This window comes from Sus scrofa, chromosome 6, assembly GCF_054392235.1.
Source record: "Sus scrofa isolate SSC_HxYL_T2T_F1_AM1 chromosome 6, Sscrofa_HxYL_maternal_Yorkshire_Landrace_v2.0, whole genome shotgun sequence".
Classification (NCBI taxonomy): domain Eukaryota; kingdom Metazoa; phylum Chordata; class Mammalia; order Artiodactyla; family Suidae; genus Sus; species Sus scrofa.
This window is the reverse complement of record NC_139388.1, coordinates 147595129-147613477: the sequence shown is the minus strand read 5'-3', so window position 1 is coordinate 147613477 and position 18349 is coordinate 147595129. Positions and strand designations below refer to the sequence as shown.

At 36.7% G+C, this 18349-nt stretch overlaps 1 protein-coding gene across 50 annotated transcripts in view; it reads left to right on the top strand.

Annotated features, from left to right (window-relative positions):
- The window catches only part of LRRC7 (leucine rich repeat containing 7), a 537967-nt gene that overhangs the window by 102579 nt on the left and 417039 nt on the right, over positions 1-18349 (top strand). For all 50 annotated transcript variants that reach the window (XR_014807988.1, XR_014807993.1, XR_014807989.1 and 47 more), the window contains exon 2: positions 8044-8141. Coding sequence is in view for 11 of the 50 variants with exons in the window: in XM_084964727.1 (XP_084820853.1) it covers positions 8044-8141 (98 nt within the window). In the remaining 39 variants the exon portion in view is untranslated. The remainder of the gene's footprint in view (positions 1-8043; positions 8142-18349) is intronic.

The window sequence follows — 18349 nt, the reverse complement described above, 5'->3', positions numbered from 1 at the left end:
AGGCCCTTGTCTGTTACATCATTTGCAAAGATTTTCTCCCATTCTGTGGGTTGTCTTTTCATTTTTTTAATGGTTTCCTTTGCCATGCAAAGCCTTTTGAGTTTAATTCAGTCCCATTGGCTTATTTGTGTATCTTTATTTTCATTATTCTAGAAGGTGGATGAAATAAGATGTCGCTGCGATTTATTTCAAAGAGCATTCTGCCTGTGTTTTCCTCTAGGAGTTTTATACTGTCTGGACTTATATTTAGGTCTTTAATCCATTGTGAGGTTTTTGTTTTTTGGGGTTTTTTTTGGCTTTTTAGGGCTGCACCCAAGGCATATGGAGATTCCCTGGCTAGGGGTCCATTCGGAGCTATTGCTGCCAGCCTACACCAGAGCCACAGCAACACAGGATCTGAGCTGGATCTGTGACCTACACTACAGCTCACAGCAACACCAGATCCTTAACCCACTGAACAAGGCCAGGGGTGGAACCCGCAACGTCATGGTTCCTAGTCGGATTCATTTGCAGTGTACCATGACGGGAATTCCCACTGTGAGTTTATTTTTGTGTATGGTGTTAGAAGTGTTCTATTTTCTTTCTTTTACAGGTGGCTTTCTAGTTTTCCTAGCACCATTTATTGAAGAGACCATCTTTCTTCCACTGTATGTTCTTGCCTCCTTGGTAATAGATTAGTTGACCATAGATGCTTGGGTTTATTTCTGGGCTTTCTGTCCTTTCCATTGATTTATATTTCTGTTTTTGTGCCAATACCATATTGTTTTGATAACTGTAGCTTTGTAGTATTGTCTGAAGTCAGGAAGCTTGATTCCTCCATTTTTGTTGTTCTTCTTCAATATCGTTCTGGCTATTCAGGGCCTCTTGTGTTTTCATACAAACTTTAAAATATTCTGTTTTAGTTTTGTGAAGAATGTCCTTAGTAATTTGACAGGGATTGCATATATATTGATTTTTTTCAATCCAAGAGCATGGTATATTTTTCTATTATTTAAAAAAATTTTTTTTATATATTTTTAGGACTGCACCTGTGATATATGTACATACCCAGGCTAGGGTAAAATTGGAACTGCAGCTGCTGGCCTATACCACAGCCACAGCAACACTGGATCCAAGACACATCTGCAACCTACACTGCAGCTCACTCAATGCCAGATCCTTAACCCACTGAGCAGGGCCGGGATCAAGCCTGTATCCTCATGGATGCTAGTTGGGTTCATTGCCACTGAGCCACAATGAGAACTCCCTGATTTCGTTCTTTAATTGATCTTTTGATATCTAATAAAATCTCTTTTCTCATTCATAATCCCCCTATGTGGCCACAGCAAATTCCCCTTGTTCTGCTAAAGTCCTCAAAGTATTGTTTCTCTCTGAGGAGAAAGCTCCCTGATGTTCTATTTCCTCTCCTTCTCCTCCTCTCATCTCCTAGGTCCTGCAAGGAGGGAATCTGGGGTAATTTGACCTGCTCTCTGAGGTCTGTTCAGGCTTGGCTGCTGGGTGAAGAGTGGGATGGTGAGAGGCTATTGAAAAATCAAGGTGATGACCTGTAAGGAAAGTGTTAGGGGTGCCGGGGAATGACTGAAGGAAAGCACATGGTTTGGGGATGATGGGCTGACAGCTGCAGTGTTTGGAAGCCCACTCACTAGATTGAACACCTAGATCACACATAGTGATCCCAGCATCATATATTTTCCCTATGGCAAGATTAGGAGCAGTAGATGTATTCATTCATTCAAGCAATGGGTATGAATGCCAAGCACTGTGCTAAATTCTTCCAATAGAGTGGAGAATAAAACTGACATTGTCTCTGCCTTCATGGAGCTTACAGACCAGAACCAAGGCAGACATTAAACAGAAATTCCAGATGGCTAATATATAATTGCAATTTATGGTACGTGTCATGATGGAAAACTCTAGGCTGCAGGATGGAACCATAGTTGGAGATCTAATTAAGTTAAGAGGTTAAAGAAAACTCTCTTAAAAAATCATATTACAATGAGGACTAGAAGGATGATTAAGAGTTATTCAGATGGAGTAGGAGAAGAATCATTTGAGGCAAAGGAAGCAGCATGTGAGAAGCTCCTGTGATAGGAAGAGGTTTCGAGTGTATATCCAAAACACTTGGATGTGCTAGGACAAGAGCTTTGTAATTGAAAATCATAGTTGCATGAAAAGTGTGTTTTTTGCAAGGAAGTTCCTAGGGGGTTACTTCGAGCCAATTCTAGAGTGAGGAGTTAAGTTGTTTCTCTCCAAAAGATCTTCATACACAATACTTTTCTAAGGCTTTTCTTCCTTGCTTATGCTGACTTTAATTTAGACGTCTTCAGTGGAAAAGTGGATTTTCACCAGTCATATGTTAAATAAATAGGGGCATCTAGACCTGCTGTACTTAAATGACAGTTGTCACCTATCACTCTTGAAATTTAAATTTCAATAAATTAAAAATCAGATTTTAAAAATCTCAAATTCAGTTCCTCAATCACACTGGCTATATGCCAACTGCTCAACTATTATATAAAGATAGCAGCTACTGTATTGGACAGCACAGATATTGAGCATTTCCATCATCAAAGACTTTTCTGTTATACAGTTCACATAGTAGTTGACCCCATGGGCTCTTGAGTCAGATCTGGATTTAAATTCTGATTTTTGCACTTACTTGCTATGTGATCCTAAGCAAGTTATTTAACATCTCTGAGCCTTAGATTAGTCATAGGTAAAATGAGAATAACATAGACACTATATATATATATATATAATCTAATATAGCACCTGGCACATAATAGGCATTGTAGAGATACTGATAGTTGATATTTTTATTTTCTTAATCCAACTCTCTTATACCTCAGGGATTCAGTCATTCTTCCTTGTCCTCATCCTTCCTGTGAAAATCCACTTCAACCATATTTTACCAGTACTTCCCTTTCTTTACTGACTAGCCACATTGTCAACCCACTCCACAATTCTAGGTCAGCCCACACTTACTTTCTGATCCACCTGTGTCTGCCAAAACTTGATGGAGGAAATCATTTCTCTGTGATATTATCATCATTATAAATTGTCAGCCTCCAGGTTCATCTGGTTGAACTCCAGACAACTTGCAAGCCTTTGACTCTGTCACTTTGGCTACTCTTTTCATTTTTGATAGTGTCTGTCCTAACTGCAGTCTTCTCACCAGGCCCTCACCTTACGTCTGTATCAGCAATGAATTCACTGAACTTCCTTTTCCTACATCTTCAAGTATATATTTTTTATTTTCAGGGGTTCCCGGAGGCTGGTATTCGGACCAGTGTAAGACTACTTTAGAAGTACTTGATTAATGTTAAAAAAATGTATGGACCTGACCCAAGTCTACTGAATGAAAATCTTCAGTACTGGGAATGGTGGGGTCTATATTTGTTTAAAGCTCCTCAGATGATTTTGTGACCTAAGTTTGGGAGAAACCAAAGAGAGTTGTGAATACAGTTGCTCATAACCTTTGATTGCTTTTTCATGCTCTTTGATGTTAATCTGGCTGCCCTTATTTCTTCCCAGCAGTTGACGTGTAGGCTGCAGTTTTCAGAGCTCTTCAATGAGTTGTTAGAGCATCTGTCTTGCTGGTGGTCATCACACTTAATCTCTCCTTGCTGGAATTGTTAACACACTCCTACTGGTGGCATGCCAAGCTTGAGAGTAGCTAGAATGGCTTCTTTGCTGTGTCCTGGCAGTGCTCCAAGACTTCATTCTTGGTCATTTTGTCTGACCATTTAATGCAAACTGTAGATCACAGATGACACCGGTGGAAGAGTTCAAGTAGCATAGTTTCAAGAAGACGAAGTTATATAAGAGTTTGGACATTAACATATTTGTGTAAAACATTTAATTTCGTTCAAAGTGTATTTTCCACTGGGTATAACATTTAGCATTCCAATGAGCAAAAGGACTTTTAATGATGTTTTAAGTTTTTTCATCTATTATTGTTTTGTAGATATAGTTTATACTGAGTTTCCTTGACCCCAGTTATCTTTCTGATGGTTCTAAAAACTTAAAATATCACTAACAGAAGCAAACATTTCAATGAAAAGAGCTAAATGATTAAAAATTGACATGTACTTAGCAGATAAGTATTTTACATATATATATATGTGTAGTGGTATATTTATATGTAATAAGTACTATTTACATATAAGCATATATAACATAAATATCATGTTCAATAAGAATTCCATCAAAAATTAAATATGCACAACATAGTAGAATCTCAAGCACTTAGTCTCCTAGTGAAATTATCTATAGTTAAGCATAGAGTCATGGAAATAGTTGGTTAAAAAGCAAGTAGAAAAAGGTTAAAAAATCAGAAAACCTTAAGTCTTAGTTGCATCTCTTACTTCCTGTGTGGCCATGATCAGTTCACTGAACATTTCTAAACATTAGCTTATTCATCTTTAAAAAGTTCTTTCTATTGTTATAATGATTAAATGGAATAAATGATAAATGGTAACACGTTACAAGATATATTCATTGTTCTTGTTAAGGTTAAATAGCACTATACAATTTTGAAATATTTTCTGAATTCTCTAAGAAAGAGTAATTTATTTAGCAGTTTATTTAATTCATGTGGATACCAACCCACTTTTATCCATCTTACTATCCTTGTAAGATTGCCATATAATAATCCTTTAAACCTTAATGAATAAAATGAAGTATAGCTTATTAAGGTCTTCCTTTCAAAAATTAGCAGTTCAGATGTGTGAATGCTTTGTGTTTATCTAATAACTAGAACATTTATTTAGTTGGAATTTTTTTCTCAACAGTGTCATCTGTTTTTTTTTTTTTCCTTTATTAAATAAAGGCTAGATTTCATATTTTTCCCAACATAACTGTACATTTAAAATAATATACAATTTCATTTTGGGAGGATAACTATGATTAATAATAATTATATTTGCTGAGCTCTTGCATTGTGGTGGACACAGTGTAAGCAGATATGTAGTATAAACATATTTAATCCTCACAACAATCCTATGAGGTAGCCAATGTTATCCCCATTTACTGATGAAAAAAATTAAGGTATAGAATAGCTAAGTATATTTCCCTAAAATCATCCTTTAAGAGACAGAAAGGGAGTTGATCCCAGGCAGTCTGATTCCACAATCCAGGCTTGTTGCATTTAAACTGTGCTGCATTGCTAACTCTGCATAATCTCTTGCACGTCTACTTGTGAGCATTACCCTAATGCAACATCTGGGCACCATGATCCCTGATGATCTTTGATGCCAATAGCACTCATGTAAGTTCAACTTTCTTTGAGCCCTTGGCAGTACTTTCTAACTTATATGACATACTCTAAAACATAGTTATATGGAAATCAACTAGACCACTTTTTTTCCCCACATACGCAATAGTCAGATACATAAAAGGAAAATTAATAGCCTATCCAAGAGAGTGGTTTACATGGATTTCCAACCAGGGTAAGTTGTCATCCTTTATCCGTATAATCATGATGACTAAAATTGGTTTTTAAAGTTACATCACAATTTCACATAGATACTTGCATTTGTTTGTTGTATTTTACTCTCTTGAGCTTGTAAATACTAGTGATTAATTACAAGTTCACTTAAATTGTTATTATATCACCATGAAAATTCATGCATTTGCTGAAACATGTAATCAAACTTGTGCATTGAATTAATTCAAGAGTCAGAAACTAGAACATTTTATATAATTTATGTGGCTAATCCTCATAGTGCAACTGCAGGGATAGTCCTGGAAGCATAATTTCCCCCATAAATAGTATTAAAGCAAATTATGTCTTAAATTATATCTTAAACTCTTGAGGTTTACACTTGATTTCCTGTCATTGTGTTATCATAACATTGAGATAAATAACTCATTTTCTCACTTGAAATAAACTTCAAGTGAAACTAAGTTTCAAGTTATCATCACACATTGAAGAATATTTTCTTGTTCTTTATATACATGATCACAGGCATATGAGTGCAGACGTACATAGCTCATAAGAACACATAAAGCAGTCCCTACCTATGAATGGATTCATTTCAGGAAGTATATTTGGAAGTGTTTTTAGGAACCAGTGACAGCTTCTCATAGGAAAAGCTTTATTCCAATATCTCATATTTCACACCATTTTACATATTGCTTTTATTGGATTATCCTTTCCTAATTTCCTCTCTAGGCACTGGAAATACAATTCTCCGTATATCACTAAACTTAGGAGACCACCACTGTAACCCATAACAACCATACCTGTTTTCAATATATGCTGCCAGCCAACACAGTTGTCAAAAAGCTGTGATATCCCATTAGAGTAATTATGTAAATGGTAAGAAGCTGTGTTTATATTTTCAAAAAGGTAAATATCATTGTTTCGTTCTGAATTTTCACCTCTTGGACAAGCAATAGTTTTTTAATGTTTTCAAAATAAACAAAATATGCATTGGTGACACAAAACTGTAAGGTTTACTAAAACCAGAAAATACTGATCACAGAATACATGCTGTTTAATATGCCAACCGAAGTTGCATTTGGCCCATTTATATTATTTTCTGGTGGACAGTATTGAAAGTAACTGAGAAGTACACTTTATATTAACTACATTTTCTTTTCTTTCCTTCTTTCTTTCTTTCTCTCTCTTTTTTTTTTTTTTTTTTTTTTTTTTTTTTGCCTTTTAGGGCCACACCTGCAGCATGTGGAAGTTCCCAGGTTAGGGATTGAATCTGAGCTGCAGCTGCCAGCCTACCACACAGCCACAGCTATAGCCAACACCAAATCCGAGCCATGTTTGCATCCCACATTGTAGTATATGGCAATGCCAAATCCTTAACCCACTGAGTGAGACCAGGAATAGAACCCACATCCTCATAGCTACTAGTCAGGTTCATTATCCCTAAGCCACAGGGAACTCCTTAATTACATTTTCAAGAAGTCACAGTTTTTAGAATTAGAAAACCCCTCTCAATTTAATTATTAGCATGGAAGGAAAGGAGCAATTCAGCTCCTGAAAACTGATATTCAGAATGTTGGTGAAAGATAATATCTTTCTTTCTAAAGGGCAACTTGATTTTTGATAAATTTGTTTGCTTTATAAGTCAGTGGATCCCTGACTTAGTCCTAGGCTGCTATAAAAAAATACCACAGACTGGGTGGCTTAAACAACAGACATTTATTCCTCGCTGTTTTGGAGGCTGGGAAGTCTAAGATCAAGGCACCAGCAGATTCAGTTCCTGGTGAGTCCCCTCCTCCTGGTTTGTAGATGACTGCCTTCTCACTGTGTCCTCATATGGCAGGGGAGAGCAAGCTCTGGTCTCTTTTCCTCATCTTATAAAAACACTAATCTCATCATGCATGCCCCACTCTCATGACCTCAACTAAACCTAGTTACCTCCCAAGGGTTCCACATTCAAATACCATTACCTTGGGCATTAGGGTTTCAACTTATGAATTAGGGGATACAGGGATCAGGGACACAAATATTCAGTCTGTAACAGTCTCTAATTGGAGAATGTGTGTGTGAGTTTCATCCACATGTGTTTTTATATTTTTTAAATTGGTATGCCTTGGAGTTACGTTTGTGGTGCAGTGGTTAACGAAACTGACTAGGAACCATGAGATTGCGGGTTTGATCCCTGGCCTTGCTCAGTGGGTTAAGGATCCGGTGTTGCCATGAGCTGTGATGTAGGTTGCAGACGCGGCTCGGATCCCTCGTTGCTGTGGCTCTGGCTCTGGCATAGGCCAGTGGCTACAGCTCCGATTAGACCCCTAACCTGGGAATCTCCATATGTGGTGGGAGTGGCCCTAGAAAAGGCAAAAAGACCTAAATAAATAAATAAATAAATAAATAGGAATGCCTTGGAAAAGTCAAGCATGCTCCAGTTAACCACAGTCCCCACCACTCCCTACTGTCTTCCTCTTTGCTAGATCCTCTCAATGGTGTGGTCTGCCAAGCATATGTAGGTACCAGAATTGTTGACTCTTGATTTAAACCACTTGTCAAAATTTTTCAAGACTTTGGTATTAATATGCTCTTTTGATTTCCTCCTACAGGATGGAGAACCTAATAAGGGGAAGGAATCCCCCCCAATATCAGAGAAGTCCTTGTAAAGAAGTCCGTGCAGCACTTCGGAAGAGGCCCGAAGAGGAGTGTAAGTATGTTTCATAGGATTAACTGTGTTCTAGATAGACTTTGGTGAGTAACAGAGCAAAGCTCAAGGATTAACCTTTAAGTGGTAAGTCAAATAACAGAGGTTCTTAACAAATACTTGTTGAATCTAATTGAATTTTTTTAAAGAAACCTATTATCACATGGTACCTGGACTCAGGCTATAAGAACATTGTTTCCTTGAATGTTTCTCTTGCACTTCAAAATGCTCTGCTGATAATTTGGTTCCATGTTCAAATGGGATTGAAAAAGCCTGCACAGTTTACCACATCTTTCTTGGATATGTATTCCATGAATATTAATGTTTCTAAGAAGTCCTAAAGTAAAAAAAAAAAAAGTTTAAATGTGTTTAAAATAAATGTTTTCCAGTTTCATTTGACCATAATCCTCTTTCAAGCGTTTTTTGAAAACTGAGAACTCTTTGAAAACCACTGCATTAGACTAAAGAATAAATGTCTAGTGGTAAATATAAGCCTATTGATCAAATTGAAACATTTGATTTAAATCAAATTTAGGAAGAGATTTCGAAAGCTGAAAGACATGTATCCCATCATAAAGTCATTTTAATCCATCTTTAAATTATTAAAATATTGCAATTATAATCGTAGAGATTTTATCTATGTATTTCTAGTCTGTAGCATTGTTGGAGATGTTTGACATAATAATTTGCATTTTAAGTTTATAAGATGACCTATAATACTAGCTTTCCTCACAGCATTTGCATGTAATTATTTTCAAGGAACTAATTTATAATCCATTATGACAAAAACGTATCTGAATTATGTATTTTTACAGGAATTATATTTTAGAAAGACAAGCCTAATGCAGTGGGTTCACTGGTGTATACAGTTTAGTAGACTTTTAAGCTTATATTGGCATTTTAAATTAATTTGAAGTACACCATTCTGGATAAAAGACCCAAGTATAGTAAATCCAGGTCTACTGATGGAAAATAGAATGTTTTTGTTTTGTTTCACTTTATTATAGTCAATAGATAATCTGATTGGGTTGGCATCTATGTCATTCAATATAGCGTTAGTTTTAGTTGGTATATTTATAGCTTGTTACTAACATTGTAAGCACTATCGAGTTAAAACTAAAATTTGAAAATGAAGATACAGGTCATGGGTATGTTAAAACAAAAAATATTTCTAAGATGCAGCCTCTTGTATAAAACTTGCTTTTTTATTGGTTCATAAGAAAGCTTTGAGGTTTCTCCTTTATGCTGGTTTAACACCATCAGCTTAGTCTCTGGTATAAGTCTGCAGATTTAATTTAGAAATTTAGAAAGGATTTTTTGTGAATAAATCTATAGTTGATTATCACAGAGATGCTATTTAACATATGCAAAGTGATTTTTCAGATCTCTTGTTGTGAGTTGTTCTAAGCCAGAGGCTGACCAACTATGGTCCATTTATCAAATCCATCCTGATACCTGTTTCTGTAAATAACATTTTATTGAAACACAGCCATATCCCATTTATTTAGGTATTGTTTATGGCTGCTTTCCATGGCAAAGGAAACGTTGAGTAGTTGTGAATGAGACTCAATGGCCTACAAAGCCAACAGTAATCATTTAATTTTTTATAGAAAATGTTTTGAAACTGTGGTTCTGGGCTAGTGGTTCTCAGAGGTGGTCTTTAGACTAGCAGTAGGAGCATCTGGGAAGTTGTTAGAAATGTACATTTTAAGCACCACAACCCACATTTACTGAATCCAAACCCGTGAAGGGCAGATCCAGTCATCTATGTTTTGAGAAGGCCCTACAAGAGATTCTGATGGAAGCTCAAGTCTGAAACCACTAGCCGAAATCAAATGACTGGTTGCAGATGACATTAAATCATCATAGATACAAAAAACTAATAAGGATAGACATATTTCAGAGTTAAGTCTTGTCTGATATAAGATAAATAATGTAACTGTTGCTTGCGTTATAACAAGCAAGTCCTCAACAATTGGATCCATCACTACAGGGAACTCAGCTGGATTAACTATATTTGATCATGAAAGACATAACAAGAAGGGAGAAGTGTATAAAGTGTTATTTTCTGGCAGAGAGATCTTCATTATCCCTTGTTAGTTTAATGAATACTACTTCTTGTCCTGTACAGGTCAGTGTTAATTCCCTAAGAAAGAAGTCTGTTTTTTAGAATAGGAGCAGGATATTATTGCAGTTAATTAAGACATTAACTTTTCAGTCACACATAAAATTTTATTCTCTAATGTGACACTTAATATGACCAGCTACAGGTCCTTGGGTATTATTTTTTTAATCTAAGATTCAGTTTACTTATTTGGAAAATGAGGATAATGAAAGAACCTACCTTGAAGGATTGTTTGGAGAATTAAGAAAGATGTATATTAAGTACCTGGTATAGAACTTCAGACATAGCAAGTTTTTTTTCCCACTCTCTCTTGCTTTTCACTTATTGTTATTGTTCTTATTTCAAACTAACCATTTGAAGATAGCAAAGCAGGTTTTGAACATAGAAATGAAAATCTATATGAATTATAACCACTATTTTTAGAAAGGAACAAGTTGTAAACTCATGACGTAAAGCTAGAATTCTTGCAGCAGTGTTGGATAGTAATTTGTGTTAGATAGTAATTTGTCTCATACAGTTAGTCTAACACAGGTTCTTTCCCTATGATTCTACAAATTCAAAGTGGGATCTAGACCCAGACTTACTGGTCAACCCCTATGGAAAACTGCCATCTTAGAAAATCATCATAGAAAGCCAAATGGTAGTAGCTTCTCTTTACTGAAAATTGAAAGAATAGCAGAACTTGACTCAGACAATAGGATCCTCCAGATGCAGAGCCCTCTTGCATTTAGATATATTGCAAACAAGAGGATTTTGCTAAATAACATAATTCATACTGCTTTCGTTTATAATCTTTTATGTTCTTTTACAATATTTTCAATGTTAATATTAACATTAGTTCAACAGACATAGCTCTTAAAAATTATTTCATGTGACTTATATAGTCAAGCAAACTTTCAGTAAAATTTGATTCTTGTAAAAGACTTTTAAGCATGTTAAAGTTACTTCCCGCTTAAAAAATTAATAAATAAAACCTTTGTCTTCAAAACCAAAGCACCATTCCCCTACAGCCCTACATTCTCGTTTTCTTCTTAGGCAAACCTCTCTAAGGAGTCATCTGTACTCACTCCATTTACATACCCCCTATTCACTTCTCCAAATCAATGCAGTCTCGCTCCTACCCAATCAATCTGCTGAAAGAGTTTTCATTTAGACTACCAATAATCTCTTTGTCATACTGTGTTAGTTATCATGGGTTTGATCCCTGGCTTTACTCAGTGGGTTGGGGATCTGGTGTTGCTGTGAGCTGTGGTGTAGGTTGCTAATGTGGCTCGGATCCCGAGTTGGTGTGGCTGTAGTGTAGGCATTTGCAGCTGTGATTTGACCCCTAGTCTGAGATCTCCATATGCCAAGGGTGCTGCCCTAAAAAAAAAAAAAAAAAAAAAAAAAATGTATCCTACAGTTTCTGGAGTAAAAAATCCAGGCAGGGCCTGGATAGGTTCCTGCCTCAGGGTGACATCAGGCTGAAGTCTTTTCATAAAGTCAACTAGGGAAGAATCTACTTCCAAGCTTTCTTAGGCTGTTGGCAGAATTAGTTCTCTTGTGGTTCTGTGACCAAGAGCTCTATTTTTTGCTGACTTCCAGCTGAGGGCCGCATTTCGGTTCTAGAGGTCTCCTTTAGGTCCTTGCTACATGTATATTGTCAATATGGCTGCTACTTCATTATTTCTACTAAAAAAGTTATAAATAAATGAAATTAAACTAAAAAATGTTCACGTAACCCACAGGAAGGCAAGAAAAAAGAAACAGAGGAATGAGAAACCAATGGAACAACAGAAAACAAAATGGCAGACATAAGCTTTAATAGATCAATAATTACATTAAGTGTAAATGGTGTAAATACCTCAATTACAAGCCAAAGTTTGTCAGATTGGTTAAAAAAGAATAAAAAAAAAGTTGCCTGTAATAAATACTTTTTAAATGTAACAATATGAAAAGGAGTTATATATGTAAGATTTATAAGTATTTAAATGAAAACTTGAGTGACTATATTAGAAAAAGTAAGTTCAAAGTAAAACATAATAAAGAAGATGATTTCATAATGATAAAGGGGTCAGTTCATTCAACAGGCTGTAACAAGCCTAAATATTTATTTATTTATTTTCATTTATAATGATTTTTATTTTTTCCATTATAGCTTGTTTACAGTGTCCTGTCAGTTTTCTACTGTACAGCAAGGTGACCCAGTTACACATACATGTATACATACTGTTTTTCTCACATTATCATGCTCCGTAAGTGACTGGACATAGTTCCCAGTACTATACAGCAGGATCTCATTGTTTATCCATTCCAAAAGCAATAGTTTGCCTCTATTAACCCCAAATTTCCAGTTCATTCCACTCTCTCCCCTTCCCCCTGGGCAACCACAAGTCTATTCTCCATGTCTATGATTTTCTTTTCTGTGGAAAGTTTCATTTGTGCTGTATATTACATTCCAAATATAAGTGATACCATATGGTATTTGTCTTTCTCCTTCTGACTTACTTCACTTAGTATGAGAGTCTCTAGTTCCATCCATGTTGCTGCAAATGGCATTATTTTTTCTTTTTTATGGCTGAGTAGTATTCATTCCATTGTGTATGTATATCATGGATCTTAATCCATTCATCTGTCGATGGACATTTAGATTGTTTCCATGTCTTGGCTATTGTGAATAGTGCTGCAATGAACAATGGGTGCATGTGCCTTTTTCAAGAAAAGTTTTGTCCGGATGCATGCCTAAGAGTGGGATTTCTGGGTCATATGGTAGTTCAAGCCTAAATGTTTATGACTTCAATTTATTTTTTACAAATTTATATTTTCTCCAACTTTGTTTTAATTGCTTTACTATGATGTCTTTTTTTTTCCTTAGTCCAATTTAGTTTTCCATGGCTAATTAATTCTTGGTTGCATCATTGGGATTGTGGCCTGTTTAAAAGAAAAAAACAACATAATTATTTTCATATAGAGAAATATCTATGAAAGTATATTTTTGCCTCAAAATTACCCTGAGTCAATACTGTGTAAACCAAAATTCCACAAAGCCTATCTATTCATTTTCTGCATAATAAGAAAAACTCATTGAAGAGTTTTTTCTTTATTTTACTTTCTTATAAAACTTAAATTTCTAATAAAATAATTCTATCCTTATAGCATTGATATTTTTCCTTAATGTAAACAATCTATTGTATATTATCAGGAAATAACATTTAAAAATATTTTGTTTTCAAGTAATTGAAAGCTACTTTTCCAAATGTCAAAATATTCTTGTATTAACCAGTTTGTTAAAAGTCATGATACTTAATCAGGTTCCTGCTTTCATGTTATTGAAATCATTGAACAGGAGTTCCCGTCGTGGCGCAGTGGTTAACGAATCCGACTGGGAACCATGAGGTTGCGGGTTAGGTCCCTGACCTTGCTCAGTGGGTTAACGATCCGGTGTTGCCCTGAGCTGTGGTGTAGGTTGCAGATGCGGCTCGGATCCTGCGTTGCTGTGGCTCTGGTGTAGGCTGGCGGCTACAGCTCCAATTCGACCCCTAGCCTGGGAACCTCCATATGCGGCGGGAGCGGCCCAAAGAAATAGCAAAAAGACAAAAAAAAAAAAAAATGAAATCATTGAACATTATTTAACCTTTCCCTGATAATTCAAGGACAGTTTTATGAAGACCCATTGGTATTTAGAATTCAATCTGGACTTCCCTTTGTATCATGTTGTCACCTTTCACTTGTGCTGTGATTCTTATTTTCTAGCTACCCCTTCTTTTGGCATTCTGTATCTCATTCAGAGCTGATACACCATCCTCACTAAGAAATTTATATTTGGAGTTCCCATGCTGGCGCAGCAGTAATGAACCTGACTAGTTTCCATAAGGATGCAGGTTTGATCCCTGGCCTTGCCCTGTGGGTTAAGGATCCATTGTTGCCATGAACTGTGGTGTAGGTCGCAGACGTGGCTCGGATCCCGTGTTTGCTGTGGCTATGGCATAGGCCAGCAGCTACAGCTCCAATTCGACACCTAGCCTGGGAACTTCCATATGTCCCAGGTGCAGCCCTAAAAAAAAACAAAGAATTTTGTATTAAATATGTGTCAATGAATGAAGGCTTGAATACTAATCAATCCTTGGATGGATTTATAGTAAACAGATAAAGAAGTGGGGAACATTAAATGCAATATAAGAGGTGGGGTGCATTAATTTAAAAGAGTCTAAGCTTACCCTTCTTCTAGTTGACTTCATCTCAAATTCCAGATACTTGATTTCTTTACCAGATTCCTATTTTAAACTATGCCCCAATGTCTCAAGTATGGTATTGATGACTCACTTGGTCAGGGGTCTTATGAAGTGGGGAGAGGGAAAGAGCTCATATCTGCTAAGGAAATTTGATGAGATCCTCAGGCTGGTGGCACCATGCTATGTGGCTACAGACCTCACACATGTGCATAATAATGTCACCGTACAGAGGAAGAGTTACTTTATTTACCCAGGTTTCTCTTTATGCTAGGAAACCTCCCAGATGCTTCTAAAAATGTTTCCAATCATTTCACTAGCCTAAATTGGGATAAATCCCTATTCCTGTACTATTAGTATACACCATAAGAATGCTATGTACTCACTGGTTTAAGTTTATTATACTTTCAAGAGCTAGTTTAATATTAAATAATCCTAGGTGATATAAGGAAATGAAAGGAAGATAATGTATTTGCCCACTAGGTTTAGCATAATGGAGCAGTTAAGGTTATTTAACACTACATCCCATACTAATGCTTGCAGTGTATATTTGTCTATATGTAGTTAGCTATCCTAAAATATTTTAGGGATGGGAATAGGAAAAGGGAAATAACAGGTGGTACCTGGGAGATTGGGTATCTGGGTACTGATATTAAAGTGACTTCCAGGCCCTTATTTGTCATTCAGTGCCCTCTTTTCCTGTCTAATCTCTCCAATTTGTGGGCAGCTATATTTCTATCATCTTCAGTTGCTCTGTTAACTTTCCTTAAAGTACAGTTTCTGGTTTGGAATAAAACCCATTTCCTGTACATCTTCCTTCCATTTTATAGCCAGCGCTTCTTTCTTTCAAACTTAACCAGTTATCACTCACATTTCATAGATGAGGCTATAGGATCTCAGACATATCAAGTAATAATGCAATGTCATATAGCTAGTAAATGCAAAAGCTGGAATGCAAACATAAGTTTGACTTCAGAGTATCTTTTTTCTACCATTCCATGCTATATACGTACATGATAGTATTCTGTGTTCTAATTTTAGCTCTCAGAATTCACTTTTTGCTTAATCCTTAGATTTTTTAAAACATAAACTATCATACAAAAAAGGTATATAACATGTATGTATAACTTAAAGAATTATAAATTAACACCCATATGTCTAAAACATCAGTGTTGCTGAATTATTCATTCCTACCCAGCTCTAATCATCTCTTTAGTTCAGCACATTCATTCCAGGAGACTAGTCTCCCCTACTCCTCATTTTTCAGGTCTTTCTTTAAGGTTCTTAAGTCCTACAGCAAAGCCAAAGAAATAGTGTATATGATTTTAGTGCAAGGGGACTCAAGAGAAACAAGTGGTCAGTGATTTCTCATTAGCCAGGAAATCTTATTAAATTTATGGCTTTCTATTATATATTGTGAGTATAGAGTATCTTAACAAGAAATAATGTTTCATTTTAAACTTGGGTTTTTATCAGCCCACATCTATAAGTAACACATGTTAGTCACTAATAATTTTGACATGATGTAAAAATAAGATTAAATGGAGATTAGATTAAATTAGGTTCATAGCCTGAACATTCTTAGGACAATTAGAAATGAAATCAAACTCATGCAAACTTAGTACAAAGTTACTGTATTTTAGATAGATTTTTCATTCAAGGTAGTAATAGAAATTCAGGCAAAAATATATCTTAAACTTTTCTTTGGAATTCCCACAGGTTTAAACCAGCTTCCTTGGGTTACCTGCAAGGAGATTTCTCCCAAGATAATACTTATGAAATAATTTTAGAAAAAGATCCACTAGCATTTACTTTCCTAGCACCTCTAGCTTAGCAAACCATTCATGTTAGGGCTTGAATCTCCACTAGACTTCTTTTAAAATGCAAATTCCCTTGAGGGTAATGATAGTCAATTCCTGAGACTCTTTAACATAAAACTGATTTTAGATCACTGATCTCAGTCACTGGAAGGAGTCAAATATTAAGAAATCTTTGGACACCTAGGAAGAGAAAAGAAAGGTCAAAAAATGGTTACATAGATGAGGATTTTGAAAAATAAATTCATCTACTACATATTTTTGCTAAGGGTTGGTTTCTCACTTGGTGAAAGATTTTCAAATAAAATTTCAGCCCTTTTGATATCTTCCACTTATTTCAGTAGTAACCACCCTACTAATTTATTCCTTCTTTATAAAAGATTCTCTTTCTCTTCTTGGCATTGGGCAGGTCTTCCCTCCTATCATTCTATGAAACACTTTGGACAAATAGTTAATGCAATGCTTACAACATAGTATTTTATCTTTTGCTTGCATGTCCATTTCTTTCCCATTGGGCTGTGAGCTGCATAAGGGTGGGCAGATACTTTCTTTCTTTTTGTATGCAAAAGTTCTTGGGCCAGGGATTGAACCTGCTCCACAGCTGTAACCACAGCCGCAGTAGTGAGAACATAGGATCCTTTACACACTGAGCCATGAGCTAACTCCATTTTTTTTTCAACATACAACTTATTTATCTGTCTATTAACATTAAGCACAATATTTGATATATAACTATCACTCTAATAAAAGTTTAATAAACAAACAAAAGAAAGAACAAACTATAAAAGATACAACTTGATTCAGGCCATGGTATTAATTGGAGTTTAAAGACATCCAAGAGATAACTTCTGTATTCCAGAAAAGTTTTGGAATTAATTATGATATTGACAAGCTATCAGGCAGTTAGAGATCAAGCATTAACTTTATTACTGTTATCAGCTAGATTGGGAGGGATGGGATCAAGATGGCGGAGGAATACGATGCGGAGTTCACCTCCTCCTACAAAAACTTTAAAAATACATCTACATGTGGAATGATTCACAGGGAACATCTACTGAACTCCATCAGAAGACCTCAGATTTGCAAAAGGGAAAGAAAACCCCCACAAGGCCAGGTAGGACAAAGGGAAAAGAAAGAAAAAAGAGGAGAAAGAGAAAGGAATCAGGACAAGGCTTGTGTCCCAAGGAGAAAGCTGTGAGGGAGAAAAGGTTTTTGCACCCTGGGAAGCCTCTTACTGGCAGGGAGATAAGCTTGGATAAGAAGGGAGCTTTAGAGTCTAGGAGGAAAGAGTAGCAGCCAATTTCTTGAAGGCAAAGGGAGAATAACCTGCATAGATGGTCAGCACCGACACCCCCTGCTCCCCAGCTTGAAATGCTTGACCATTGGAACAAGTGGGGGCTGGGAGCTGAAACTCAGTCTTCAGAAGTGAGACCCAGGGAGAGGACCAAGGTTGGCTTTGCAGAGACACCCTGAAGAGGCTGGACTGTAACATAAGAGGATCTACTTGGAAGAAACCTGGTCCTGCCAGAAAGGCAAGGTACAATTGTTAAGGGGCATGTAAGGAGGGGTGTAGGATTGCCATAAGTGCTTCTTCCCCTGTGAGTGCTCACAGGTAACAAGGCGCCACCTACAAGAGATCTGGGGGCAGGTGCAAACCTCTGCCACCACTGTGGTCTTCAGAGGCCAGCAGTGGCTAGGAGACCTGCAAACAGGCACCAAGCTCTGCCCCGCAATGTCCCAGGAGTGTGCCAGTCCCATTTGCCCCTCCAAAACCTGCCCCTGCTCTGCCGGGATTACAGTGAGCCCCAGATACTCCCACAAAACCAGCAAGCCAGCAACAGACCCTCCCCATTGTTCCAGGGGTGTGCTAGCTCCCCTCACCCCTGCAAAACTTGCAAGCAAGTGCCAAGCCCTGCCCTTGCTGCCCCAAGAGGGTGAAAGGGCTCCCACGCCTGCATACCCTATATTAAGGGGAAAACAGCTGAGAAAAGAGGCAGCAAACATCTAGAAAAACAAGCAGCCTTTTGCTTCAGGACAAGATGGTGGAATAGAAAGACTTGA